Source organism: Rana temporaria, chromosome 2, assembly GCF_905171775.1.
Source record: "Rana temporaria chromosome 2, aRanTem1.1, whole genome shotgun sequence".
Classification (NCBI taxonomy): domain Eukaryota; kingdom Metazoa; phylum Chordata; class Amphibia; order Anura; family Ranidae; genus Rana; species Rana temporaria.
In genome coordinates this window covers 52,611,881-52,626,505 of record NC_053490.1, presented here as the reverse complement: position 1 = coordinate 52,626,505, position 14,625 = coordinate 52,611,881, and the positions used below count along the sequence as shown (strand labels likewise).

The window sequence follows — 14,625 nt, the reverse complement described above, 5'->3', positions numbered from 1 at the left end:
CATTTAGGGTAATTCTAATTTAATTCATCACGTAAAGTTTGATTACTCATAATGAGCACGGCTGTCATGTTTTGGAAGGAACATTCCTGTTCCCATCTTGAGCTGTCTGATCTCTAGACTCAAATCTGACAGCATGGCGAGGGCTGCCAGATCTGTCTCTCTCTCTTTTTTTTTTTTCAACTGCACCGCAAAAGTTTATTATAAACTGGTTGGAGATATTAAATATTAACTTTGCAGATAACCAGGGGAAAAGATAAAACTTTAGGATGGCTTGAAAATTGTCATAAAAAGTTTTATGTGTCTTGTATTAAAGGATAAGAATGGGCTTTTTTTTTTTTTTTTTTTAAACATCCATACTCACCATCTGTGTGATGCTGCCGCTTTCCGGCGTTGGCTCTAAGACCGAGAACTGAGATTGGTTCACGATCTGCTCAGAGTGGAGAGCAAAGACTGACAATCACTGCTCTCTGCTCTGTTCCTCCAGCGCTCACTGGAGCACCAGGCAGTGGAGGGAGCAGGCACAGCTGGCTTTTGCTCTCCGCCACACCACTCGCTGAATGTTGGAGCCAGCTGGCAATCAGGTGTCAGGGTTTATCCTGACGATATTGCCAAGTCCTACATGGACTGGCATGGCTCTGCCCCATCAGCTGTTAGCAGCCAATAGCCAAACGTAATAATAGACAAAAATAAACATGCTCTTGTGACCCGCAAGAGATGTATGGTCAAAAAAGCTTTGGTCATACTTCTCGTTAAACAAAATAACAACAAAAAAATATATATATATATACAGTATATATATATATATATATATATATATATATATATATATATATAGATAGATAGATAGATAGATAGATAGATAGATAGATAGATAGATAGATAGATAGATAGATAGATATAGAAATATAGATAGATATATATCTATATATCTATCTATATATCTATGGCCCGGCGACGTATCTCGAGATACGCAGCGTAAGTGTAAATATGCGCCGTCGTATCTGTGCGCCGTGCCCACAAAACTAGATACGCCTGAAAATAGGCTTCATCCGACTGACGTAACTTTCCTACGCCGGCGTATCGTTGGCGCATATTTACGCTGGCCGCAAGTGGTACTCCAATTGATTTCCTATTCACCTATGCAAATGAGGGAGATACGCCGATTCACAAACGTACTTGCGCCCGGCGCATAATATACACGCTTTGCGTAAGTCCTACGTTCGTTGTAAAGTTATTCCCCCATATAGGAGGCGCAAGTCATGCAAAGGTATGGACCAGGGAACACAGCCGTCGTATTTTACGTTGTTTACGTAGTACATGAATAGGTCTGGGCGTAGGTTACATTCACATTGTAGGCAGTGATTCGACATATCTTAGGCAGTTGTTTTGACGTGATTCTGAGAATGTGCACTGGGATGCGTCCACGGGGCGGCGCATGCGCCGTATGTTATTCCTAACTTTATGACGCTCAGTCCTTCATGGGGTCACGCCTCATTAGCATGGCTCACGCCCACTTCCACCTACGCTGGCTTACGCTGAGGAAACCCAGCGTAGATTTGAGAGCAACTGGGGGCGAGTGCTTTGTGAATACTGTGCTTGCCTCTGTGCGCTGCGTCGGTGTAGCGTATATTCGATACGCTACGCCGGAATAAATATGCGCCAATGTATGTGAATCCGGGCCAATATCTATATATATATACTGTATATATATATATATATATATATATATATATATATATATATAGTACAGGACACCAGGGTTGGGTCCTGGACGGACGCTATGTTGCACCAATATTTGGAGTGTGGTCCCTTTAAGGCAATGGTATAGTGTTCAGGAGGTCATCCAGAGGGGGTGAGTAATTCCGGGCAATAAAAGAGTGTCGTTTGGGGCCCGGAATTTCAGAGGCTCTAAAGTGACGTTCGGGAGGGAAAGAGCCTCCTCTCCTGACCACTGGCAGTCAAGCACACAGGGGGTTAAGAACTTCCAGAAGAACAGCTTAAAAGACAGGAAGTACTGATAGAGGGGGTGTGGAGGAGTATGGGAGTGCACCTGTCTGAAGAAGCGGTGTACCTCTGAGGAACTGATAAAGGGTCAGCAAGGACTGGAAGTTCTGGGGTGAAGACCTACCTAAAACCGTATGTGCCTTTGCTTTGACTTATTGCTGTGCTGAAGAAAAACAGACTTTGTTGTTTATGCTGGAGACAAGCGGACTTTTACTTTAATATTTTTCCCTGTGTGCTGAATAAAGCGTTGTTTTTGGTTTGGTTACAAATAAAACCATTTTTAGTTCAACGTTAACAGTTTATGCACTTAATCCCACAGAGCTAAACAACCCCCAAAGTTCACAATATACTGTATATACACTATGGGCCAAATTCTCAAAAACTGTGCGTAACTTAAATTTCAGCAGTTAAGTTACACTGACTTAAAATTTCTACCTAAGTACCTGATCGTCAAAGCACTTAGGTAGAAATTACACGCTGTGTAACTTAAGTGCCGCCGTCGTAAGGCGGTCCTCCTCTCCTGGGGGCGTTTAAAATTTAAATGAGGCGCGCTCCCGCGCCGGCCGTACTGCGCATGCGTGTGACGTCATTTTCCCGACGTGCAGCGCGCGAACGTAATTAACGCCGGTCGGCTTTGAGAATTTCGACGGGACACTAAAGTTGCGACGGGTGAAAAAAAAAGACGCGCCGGGAAAACAAATAATTATAAAAAAAATGACAGCGTCGCTCAGCATGCATGCAACAGAGATACGCAGGCTGAACAGCAGTTAAGTCTGCGTATCTCTTTTGAGAATTTGGCCCTATATTACCAAAAGTTTTGGGATGTCTGCATTTGCACGCTCATGAACTTTAATGGCATCCCAGTCTTAGTCTGGAGGGTTCAATAATGAGTTGGCCCACCCTTTGCAGCTATAACAGCTTCAACTCTTCTGGGAAGGCTGGCAACAAGGTTTAGGGGTGTAGCCCTGTACACACGGCCAGGAATCCCGTCAGGAAAAAACCCTTGGTTTTCCTGACAGGATCGCTGGCAAGCTTGCCTTGCAAAGCCGTGCATACAGACTTTTGAATGGCAAGACGCGGTGACGTCATCGACTACGACGACCCGGAGCTCGTCACATTTGATGCCGTCGCTGCCATCTTGCTACACCCCACGCTAACCTTGCATGCTACCGCGCATGTGTCAAAGTCTTATCGAGCATCGGACAGGTAAGCATACAGCAGGAAACACTCTGCTGGTTCTCTATTTTTCCCGGGCAGTTTTCCTGCCAGGAAAACAGGTTACAAAAAGTGCTTACACTCTTCTCTGTACCAGCAGGGAGATCAATGTGCCAGGGCTATATATGTGTAGACACACACACAAGTGGGTGTGTTTGAGCTTTAGGGTCCACACCCTAATGCCAAAGGCTGTGCACACCTATGCTTGGTGATAAATCTCCCAGGCACATTTCTTCTCAGGGAGAAAGTCCTTTCACCCTGGTGGTGGTGGATTAATTAAGGGCGCCGGTCACTTTGAATACATGTTAGATGTTTTAATAATGCATGCACATTAAAAGTGGGAAGGAGGGTGGAGGGAACACAGGATACCTGAGGGTTCCAATAACAATACACAGTCTCTGGTCCCATACGTGGTCTTCTCACTAATATTAATCCTTCTGTCACAGAACTCTGCTGGATGGAAAACATCTCATAAAAATGGCTCCTTGTCAACTGAGGTTCCTGTGTATTCTCAATCATAGGATACAAGGCAGCGGGAAGGTTTGTGCAGTGCTTTCCAGCTCGGTAGGACAACCTGAATGGCCGTATATTTGCGTGTGGCCGGTGCCAAGGGGTTAAGACACTGGGTATTGTACAGGAGGTGTCTGAGTAAGGACTTCACATTTGTGTTGCCCTCTAAAGAGCATTCTGTGATGGACTGCTGTTCAGAATGTGTTTGACAGGTGGTGAGGAGGCATTATGTCACCACGCTGCCTGGTTTGACCCCTAAAACCTGCAACCTGCACCACCACGCCGCAACCGTTGTGTTCATTGGGCAGTACCACACGCCAAGCATTACAGTGGGTATAAACTTTGCCATGATGCCAAAAACTGCGGTTGCAGCATACGTACACCCTCCATCTGATGCTTAATGGGGGAGTGGCTGAGAAGCAGTAAAAACATGACTCAGCCAAGTGTTTTCACCCCCCCCTTCCCCATTGCAAGTGTAAACGAGGTCTAACCTTTGCTTCTATCAAATTGCTAATGCCAGCAACTAACAGCGTGCTGTAGCTAGCAATGGAATCGTTATAGTCGCGGGAGATTTGTGACTAAGAGATTTATTGCAGCTAAAGGTCAAACATGTGCTATGCCAAATGATAACATTCGCTGCTACAAATCAGGCTTCTTTAGCAATTTGTAGCTAAACTGCAGAAGTGGATTTAGAGGACCTCTCACTGGTGAGCTTGTTGCTGACATGAAATCTGCGCAAATGTAATCACTGAGCGTCTTCCATAGAAAATAACTAGGATTTCCTTGGCAAGGAATTGCTTAAATAAAAAAATAAAAAAATGCATCACCAGTGTGACTGATGTGACCCAAAGGTAATAGGAGGAAGGCCCTGTACACACGGCCGGGAATCCCGTCAGGAAAAAAACTTTGGTTTTCCTGACGGGATTCCTGGCAAGATTGTCCTGCATTCCTCCTAGAATGGCAAGAACGCTGTGACGTCATTGACTACAATGAGCCGGCACTCGTCACATTTGATGCTGTCGCCGCCATCTTACTACACCCCACACTAAACTTGTATACTACCGCGTATGCGTCTAACTCTTATCGAGCATGCGCGGGTTTACCTGGGACAGGTAAGCATACAGACGACCGGTTTTCTCGGCAGGAAACACTCTGCCGGGAAACCCAACGGGAAAATAGAGAGCAGGTTCTCTATTTTCTTGTCGGGATTCTCGGCTGTTTTACTGATGGGAAAACTGCTAGGAAGCATACACACGACCGGGATTCCCGGCCAAATGCTCTCCTGGCAGTTTTCCTACCGGAAAAACTGGTCGTGTGTATGAGGCTGAAGAGTTCTTATTTATATTTCAATGAGCAGACTGGAGGTGGCCAGGTGACCCAAGGACCAACCTAGGAGCTTGTCTCCACTTTGCAGAGACCAACTTTGAAAATGTATCTCCACATTTTCTCCATGTTTGCATGCATTTTTCATTAACATGTGACTGCCCTTAGGGTGAGAAGTTAGATGGGGACCACGTCCATCTGTACTGTGCTAATTATTAGCATTAGCATTTTTGCAAGTGGTTGAAACGCCCCAAAACCAGTGTTTGCTGTCAGTGGAGACCAACCCTGATGCCGCGTACACACGACCGTTTTTCATGACAAGAAAAATGCAATTTTTTTAAGTCATGTGTAGGCTCCAGAGCATTTTTCTGGACGAGAAAAATGGCAGTTAAAAATTTAGAACCTGCTCTATTTTTCTCGTCGATTTTCACGTCGTGTGTACGCTTTAACGAGGGGTAAAAAACATGCATGCTCAGAAGCGAGTTATGAGGTGGGAGCGCTCATTCTGGTAAAACGTTTGTAATGGAGATAGCACTTTCGTCACGTTGTAACAGACTGAAAAGCATGAAGACTGAAAAGCCCGAATCGTCTCTCACCAAACTTTTACTAACACAAAATCAGCAAAAGCAGCCCAAAGGGTGGCGCCATCCGAATGGAACTTCCCTTTTATAGTGCCGTCATACGCGTTGTCGTACGTGTTGTTGTACATCACCACGCTTTGCTCGAGCACTTTTTTTCACAAACGCGTGTATGCAAGGCAGGCTTGAGAGAAATCACATCGAGAAAAACTTTGTTTTTTTTCCATGACAGGAATAAGGCTCCATGCACACAGAAGCTAAAAAAAAGCTATAAAAAACGCTAGTAGCTTTGCAGGGAGTCTTTCAACGTTTTTTAGCATTTATTAGTGCTTGTGACTTGATGCAATTTTATGCGACTTTGATGTTTTGCAACTCTGGATTTGGCCAAGTTTACCAATACAGAGTGTGCCACATATAATTGAACTTTTTTAGATTGTTCTGTGGCTGAAATGATCTCCCAATCCTCATGATAGAGTCTTTCTACCTCTAACCATGCTCCTCTTTCTTGCCATGGGCTTTATAGGTCTTTACAGGTCGGGTCCCTTGTATCAAAAATTGCAGAATGCTCACTTACAAGTCAGGTGAATTGTTCATTGTTAAGAGCATCCCTCAGCCTCTTGGGAGCCATGTTGTCTGCACTGTAAACACAGCTGTGTGTGCTTGCTAGGTGGACAATGTGCTCTGGGAGGAGATTTTGAGCTGCGGGGATAGGCTGAGCCACAGGTACACAGCAGAAAATAGAATAGGTATAGTCGCAGCCAAAATTGCAAAACATAAGACAAAGAAGCAACTTTCTTGCGACTTTTGTAATTTTAACATTGCAGTCTATGGAACTTGAGTTGCAACAATTAAGACAGTACCCATCAAAATGAATGTGTTTTCACTTGTCATGCAGCTTTCTGTGTTGCATGACCCAGAACACCATGGATCATAAATTTCCGTCCAAAAGTTTTAATGAAAGTGATCACATCACAAAAGAGAGTGCAACGTTTCCGAGCCGCGCAGGGCACATGCCTGACGAAGGGGCCCTGCGCGACTCCGAAACGTTGGACTCTTTTTTGTGATGTGATCAATTTCATTAAAACTTTTGGAATAAAAATTGATGATTCACGTAGGGCGGCGTATGTTTCAGCCGGCGTAGCGTATCGTATTTACGCTACGCAGCCGTACGTCAGAGAGGCAAGTGCTGTATTCACAAAGCACTTGCCTCCTAAGTTACCGCGGAGTATCGTAAATGGGCCGGCGTAAGCGCGCCTTATTCAAATGAGGAACAGGGGGGCGTGTTTTATGTTAATGAATCGTGACCCGACATCATTGACGTTTTTAACGAACGGGGCATCCGTCCGTGGACATATCCCAGTGTTACTTTTCTCCAAAGTACGCAGCAAGGACTTATTGGTTTCGACGTGAACGTAAATTACGTCCAGCCCCATTCACGGACGACTTACGCAAACGACGTAAAATTTACAAAATTCCACGCGGGAACGACGTCCATACTTAACATTGGCTAGGCCAGCTTTTTGGTGGAATAACTTTACGCCTGAAAACGCCTTACGTAAACGGTGTATCTTTACTGCGACGGGCAATCGTAAGTTCGTGAATAGGCGTATCTCGCTGATTTACGCATTCTAGGTGTAAATCAGCGTTCATGCCCCTAGCGGCTGGCGGAACTAGACAGCTAAGATACGACGGCGCAGGCCGTCGTATCTTAGCTACATTTAAGTGTATCTCAAATTGAGAATACACTTAAATGTATGACAGCGCAGATTCAGAGTTACGACGGCGTATCTACTGATACGCCGGCTTAACTCTTTCTGAATCTAGCTAATGGTGTGCTGGCGAATATGTACACTTGTTTTATGTTTCCAGGACCCAACTGGTAATCGCTGCAGCACCCACCATTTTATGAGCCATATCTACAAGGTATGATAGGAATATTGATCAGCATGTTTTAGGAAGTCACAGAACCAGGGCTAACAGTACGCTCTAAACAGTAATGCCACCCTCGATAAAAAAACAAAGTTTCAGACATGTTGGCATGTAACATATACGTACTGTAGCTGTTTGTAAAGCATATGCCTCTAGACATTGCACACTCATCCCTGCTCTGGAGTCCCCCTTGAAAGATGTAGTAGCAATCTGCTTGTCTCCAGTGGTAATAAATGAGCAGAGGTAACCATATTTATTGATAAGCCTTGATGACATGGAACAAGACATTGTGCTCTTGTAACTGGCTATAATGAAATTCATATTGTTATTCATAGCTTGCAGTTAATCACATTATGCATGTGCACATTTGTTACAGCTCTTAAGGAGTAATTTAACTGTGCATTTTAATAATGTTTAGCAGGTAAACATCAACATCTTACAGACGCTGGGAAGGGCCCTTTATTTAAATAGTAATCACGTTTAAGAGGCTGATTTGCATTGATGTGATTTAACTTTTCATCTTATCGGCGCTTTTATGAACCTCTCTGCTATTTCTTGGGTTTTAGAAGATCTGCATACTGGAGGAAATAGTTCACAGACAAGCACGTCCCACTGTCATTTAACGTCCCTTCATAATACAAATCCACAAGCCAAGACTGATGTGATCTATGCCATGAAGTACATAGGCAATAGTTGTGCCATATGTTCAGATGTAGAGTCATTCTAATAATAAAGGGGGCACATTACATAGAATTAATGGGGGGGCAGGCAATCTGTCTCCTGATTTGCAAGGTGAATATAGCTATATCAGCTGATCTGGTTTGTACCATCCATTCCCCTAGAACAGTGGTCTCCAGATGTGGCCTTTTGCTTGCCTTTATCAGGCCTTTTGTACACTATTCCTCCCACTGATCCATGGCACTATTCCTTCTACACCTACAATGTGTCTTAATTCCTGCCACTAATACCAATGATACAGTACTACAGTATTCCTACCACTGACACCAACAATGGGACACTATTCCTCCCACTGAAACCAACTGCAGGGCCCTATTCTTCCCATGATAGAGCACTGTGGCCCAGATTCTCAAAGGAGATACGACGGCGTATCTCCAGATACGCCGTCGTATCTCTGAGTCTGAGCCATCGTATCTTTGCGCCTGATTCTTAGACTCAGTTACGCATAGATTTGTATTAGATCCGACCGGCGTAAGTCTCTTACGCCGTCGGATCTTAACTGCATATTTACGCTGGCAGCTAGGGGCGTGTACGCTGATTTACGCCTAGAAATATGTATATCAGCTAGATACGCAAATTCACGAACGTACGCCCGGCCGATGCAGTACAGTTACGCCGTTTACGTTAGGCTTTTCCCGGCGTAAAGTTACCCCAGCTATATGAGGCGTACATGCGGCGTACCAATGTTAAGTATGGACGTCGTTCCCGCGTCGAATTTAGAAAATTTAAGTAAGTCGTTTGCGAATAGGGCTGGGGACGTCATTTACGTTCACGTCGAAAGCATTGGCTTCTTGCGGGTTAATTTGGAGCATGTGCACTGGGATACTTTTACGGACGGTGCATGCGCCGTTCGCAAAAAGCGTCATTTACGCGGGGTCACCTAAAATTTACATAACACACGCCCACATCTACCATATTTGAATTAGGCGGGCTTACGCCGGCCTATTTACGCTACGCCGCCGCAACTCTTTTGAGAATACGGCACTTGCCTGTAAAAGTTGCGGATGCGTAACCTAAATAGGATACGTTACGCCCGCACAAAGATACGCGCATCTACGTGAATCCGGGCCTATGCCTTCCTCTGATACCAACAATGGAGCACTATTCCTTCCCCTGATACCAATAATGGAGCACTATTCTTCCCACCGACACCAATGATGGGGCACTGTTCCTTTCCCTGATATCAACAATGGAGCACTATTCCCTCCCCTGATACCAACAATGGGGTCCAATTTTCCCCCCTGACACCAATGAGAGAGCACTATTCCCTCCCCTGATACCAACAATGGGGCCCAATTTTCCCCCCTGACACCAATGAGAGAGCACTATTCCCTCCCCTGATACCAACAATGGGGCCCAATTTTCCCCCCTGACACCAATGAGAGAGCACTATTCCCTCCCCTGATACCAACAATGGGGCCCAATTTTTCCCCCTGACACCAATGAGAGAGCACTATTCCTTCCTCTGATACCAACAACGGAGCACTATGCCTTTCTATGATACCAACAAGGGAGCACTATTCCTTCCCCTGATACCAACAATGGAGCACTATTCATTCCCACTGACACCAATGATGGGGTACTGTTGCTTTCCCTGATATCAACAATGGGGCACTATTCCTTCCCCTAATACCATCAATGGGGCACTATTCCTTCCACTAATACCAATGATGGAACATTCTTTACGATCTTTGAGGCCATTTTCTACTCCCACCGGCCACATTCTGACCTCCTCGAAGTCTGGACCTTTGTTCAGAAAGTTTGGAGACACCTGCCCTAGAAGGCTGCTGGTACAGGAAACTAGATATTTATATCAGCAATGTATGGCGTAATAATAGCGCCTCCATGGGCAATGCTTTGGTGAAAACCTCAGCAAGGAAAATCAGCAGATAGTATAGTTACTATATGTCTAGTGTTTACCAGGTAAAATTGGAACTTATTACAAATGTTATTAATAGGAAAGGTATCTTAAGGTTGATATTTGCTCTCTAAAAAAGTGTTAACCTTTGCTGATAGTTGTTAATTGGACAGTAAATCCTTACTCATCTCTAGCATGTATAGCTATCATTATTAGGGAGGCATAAGATATATTTCTAATCTCACTTTTTAACAACCAATGGCAGTATAAGGTTACCCCTTGGGTTCTGTGTGCTGAGATCCCCTTAAAGTGGTAGTAAACTCAGTTTTACCACTTCTACCTACAGGTATGCCTGTAATCAGGTTTACCTGTAGTTACTGTGAATATCTCCTAAACTTGCACTGTTTAGGAGATATTCAGAGTGCATCCAGCTGGTAATGTCACCGGCGCATGTGCTCTGAAGGTCCAAAATACTGGACCAGACCTTCATAAATTTCAGGAGTGACATCATCAAGCCCCCCGGCCACTCATGTTGCCGGAGACCCGCGTACCCGGAAGGAAGTCTGGGTGAAGATGGAAGCCCGCTCAACTGGAGGGCTTTATTTTAAGTTAAGTCTCTCACAATGTGCTAATATGCGATGCATACTAGTACTTTATGACATTGCCTTGCAGGGTTTTTATTTTTTCTTCAACTGCGGTTTACTACCGCTTTAAGAACCAATCTATTGATTAAGTATGGAAGCACATAAGCCAGTTGGCTTACTCAATAAGGAGGTGCAAGGAGAAAATCAAAACCCATGCCAAACTTTACCAAGCAAATTCAGAATCCATTTTCTACTGGACTGGCAGCAATAAAGTGGATTCTACTGGTCTGGGAGCACTAAGGCAAATTATATCAACTGATAGAAGCCTATCAGAATTCATGTTAGTGCTGGCAGACCAGTAGAAATTGGATTCCCAGTGGTTGGTATGGGTTGAAGTGCTTTTCTTCTTGTACTGCTTTATTGAAGAAACCAACTAGCTGGTTATTTAATAAACCCAAGGCTTAATTCAGGAAGCTGTAATGTCATGTACCAGGTGCTGAAAGTGCCATAACTGGTGATCACATGTTATCATATTGCTTGAATCATAGAGATAGATCATAGTCAAGAAAATGCTTTAGGGCATTGAACTTGGAGTTGCAAAGCCCAAGTCGTTAAGATGAACTATAGCCAACTAAGAACCCCCTATAGCCAACTAAGAACAATACCTTCAGTAACTGTTGATTTGGGATCTCACAATAGTTTGTCAAAAAGTCTAAGTACTGGTCATGTGATCTCTGCTTTACAGAAGTCTGAGGCCTCGTACACACGACCGAGGAACTCGTCGTAAATGAAACATTGTTTTCCTTGACGAGTTCCTTGTCAGGCTTGTCGAGAATCTTGACCAGCTTTCTTTGCGTACACACTGTCAAGACCAAATCTCCTCGTTCTCAAATGCGGTGACGTACAACACGTACGACGGCACTATAAAGGGGAAGTTCGATTCCACTGGCATAACCCTTGGGGCTGCTTTTTCTAATGTCATGTTACTGCATGTTAAGTAAAAGTTTGGTAAGAGACGATTCGCGCTTTTCAGTCTGTTACAGCATGACGAATGTGCTATCTCCATTACGAACGCTACTTTTATCGAAGGTGCGCTCCCGTCTCATACTTTATTCTGAGCATGCGCAGGTTTCTAAGCATACACACAAACGTGTTTCTCTCCCAACGAGAAACACGACGAGGAAATTGAGACTACCAACGAGGAAAAAGAGAACTTGTTCTCTTTTTTTCTCGTCGAGTTCCACTACAGCTTTCTTGACGAAAACCATACACACAACCGTTTTCCCCAGCAAAAAAGCTCTGCCACCAAGTTTCTTGATGGATTCTGTCGAGGAAAACGGTCGTGTGTACGAGGCCTCAGCTAATCAGTGGTGGAATGCTGATCCTTCCCTTTAGCAGTAATTGTATTACCTTATGCTTGGGAAATGCTGCATAAACATGGGGTAAGCACCATGGACAGCGCATATCATACAGCTTCTTATAATTCATGGTGTTCATTGAAATAAAGTAAATTAGCATGCTGTATTTTCTTTTGAATGATGCATCATGCAATCAAATCTGTTTGGTTGCACTCAGGACAGTATCCTTAGCTCAAAGTCAGACATTTGGAACCCCCCTCTCTCCTAAGACCTCATTCACACTGAGGGCACATTGCAGGTGCTATAGCGTTAAAAATAGCGCCAGCAATCCACCCTAAAAGTGCTGCTCCATTGTCTCCAGTGTGAAAGTCCAAGGGCTTTCACACTGGAGCTGTGCGCTAGCAGGACTGTAAAAAAAGCCCTGCTAGCCGCATCTTTGAAGCGGTGAAGGAGCGGTGTGTATACTGCTCCTCCACCCCTGCTGCCCATTGAAATCAATGGGACAGCGCAGCCATACCGCCCGCAATGCGCTACTTCAGCAGCACATTGCGGGCAGTTTTAACCCTTTCTCGGCTGCTAGCGGGGGTTAAATGCGCCCCGCTAGCAGCCGAAATGCGGCTCAAATCCGCCCATAGCGCCGGCGGTAAAAATAGCGGCATTTTACCACCGAAGCTCAGTGGTTCAGTGTAAAAGGGCACTTAGAGTGAACCATTGATGGTTCTGAACTCACAAATAGTGATGTCTGCATTGCATTATGGGCTGGTGAAACTCTAGAACTAAGACTTGGGGCTGAGGCTATAGTACAAAAGTGTTGGCTACTCCCTGGGTATATGAGTTTAGGGGACTATGCTAGAATTATCATTTTTTTTTTTCATGTACCAGGTTCATTTTAATCATACTCCATAAACTTCACCCATATTTGGACACAGCTACCTTTTACAAGGGCGCATAATGTGCTCCCTGGAATAATTCTCAAATTGAACCCAGGAAACAGACACTCAAATATTCACAAATCAGTACATCTAAAGGCTCCCATGTGACAGTCTAAGAGGCCCCAAATCTTGATACTTTGGGATGCACAAGCTTCATAAAATGAATGAAAAATTAAAAAAATAAACGTATTTTACCTTATTTTACAATTCTTTGTTTACTTGTGTTCCACATACTCACACCCCCATGTACTGCAGCTCACAGTGGGAGGGTTTCAGCAATCCAGGCAGTGCTGTCAGTCCAGAAAGCAGTGGGCAGGGCTAGGTGTGGCCTGATTGACAAACTACAAGCCAATGCTTGTAAAAGTCACTGCAGGAAAGGGTGAGCAGGGTGATCTGATATGTTGCATACTTCCAAACTCTCTAAGATGAGAACAAGCCACACCTATTATCAAAAGTATGTAGGCATAGGACACACACCTTGCCACGCCCCCTTAAAAAATATTTATACAATGTTATACTTCTGGTACTTTATATTGGCTTTTGAAATGTACAGATGCAACAATATAGACATTGGATGAAAGATTTAGCACTGGGAAGCACTTTTTGAAAGATAAATAGTGCATTTTATTAAAAACTATATAGATCAGACCAAAATGAGAGACAAATGAGGAGGAAAGAGGGACAGAGGGACTTTGGTCCACATCAGGGAAAGTTCTTTGAAATCAGGGACAATTGGGAGCTATGCAGTTGAGTAACTGCTGAGAGGGAGAGCAGAGGAGCTGAGCTGCTAAGAGAGCTTAAACTTACTTCAGTGCTTCTGCTGTGACTTTTCAGAATGGATTGCTTCACAGTTCCTGAAGCTATAGTGGTTAGTGAGGTTTTTTTTAAACTCAGTTACTGCTTGTTAAGAAAAATATAAATGCTTAAATTTCCATAGCCTGTCCACAACCTTAAAGTGGTACCAAGGGCAGCCGGAATGCAGAAAGTGCAGAAATAGTTAAAAACAATCTTTACAGTTGGAGTAACTTACCATCATCTTGCCTGAAACCATCTAACATTTGATAGAGGTTTGTGGGTAAGCTGTACTGTTTGAGTCTTTCCCACCCCGGCTGCAGGGGTTGACCAATGGACTCCAATGCAGAACTACTGTACCTCGGTCGGCTCCTGGAGTTAAACAGTGGCGATGAGTAACTCTCTGATTTCCTTCTTAGTATTGCAGCATAAGATGTTTGCTGCCCTGGAACAGCTTGTACAAGTTCTGGAAGACAAAGTGCAAAAAAGACATTAAACCAAAGTTTATTTACATATTACAAACATACACTTTGTATTTCCCATTTGCTTCATTATTGCAAGATCTCCAAGCCAGTTACAGGAGCTGCCAATCTGACACACCTGCCATTTCTCACTCCTTATGATACATTGATTCTCTGTGCTGTGAGAGTCAGATCCCCCTATAATAGAGGAAGAAGGGTGGCGTTCTACTTTCAATTGCTGAAATCTCACTGCCAGAGTTCCCAAAAGATATAAGGATGTGGTGAACAATATGACTCAGTGTTTAGTACCCCAAAAAGAAAAACATCAATTGTGAGTAGATAG

The 14,625-nt window shown here is 44.1% G+C and overlaps 1 protein-coding gene across 1 annotated transcript in view; it reads right to left on the bottom strand.

Annotated features, from left to right (window-relative positions):
- Nucleotides 1-14,625, bottom strand: part of CNTN5 (contactin 5) — a 2,004,044-nt gene that overhangs the window by 617,164 nt on the left and 1,372,255 nt on the right. Inside the window, exon 6 of the mRNA XM_040340187.1 lies at nt 14,060-14,287. Coding sequence (XP_040196121.1) covers nt 14,060-14,287 — 228 coding nt within the window. The remainder of the gene's footprint in view (nt 1-14,059; nt 14,288-14,625) is intronic.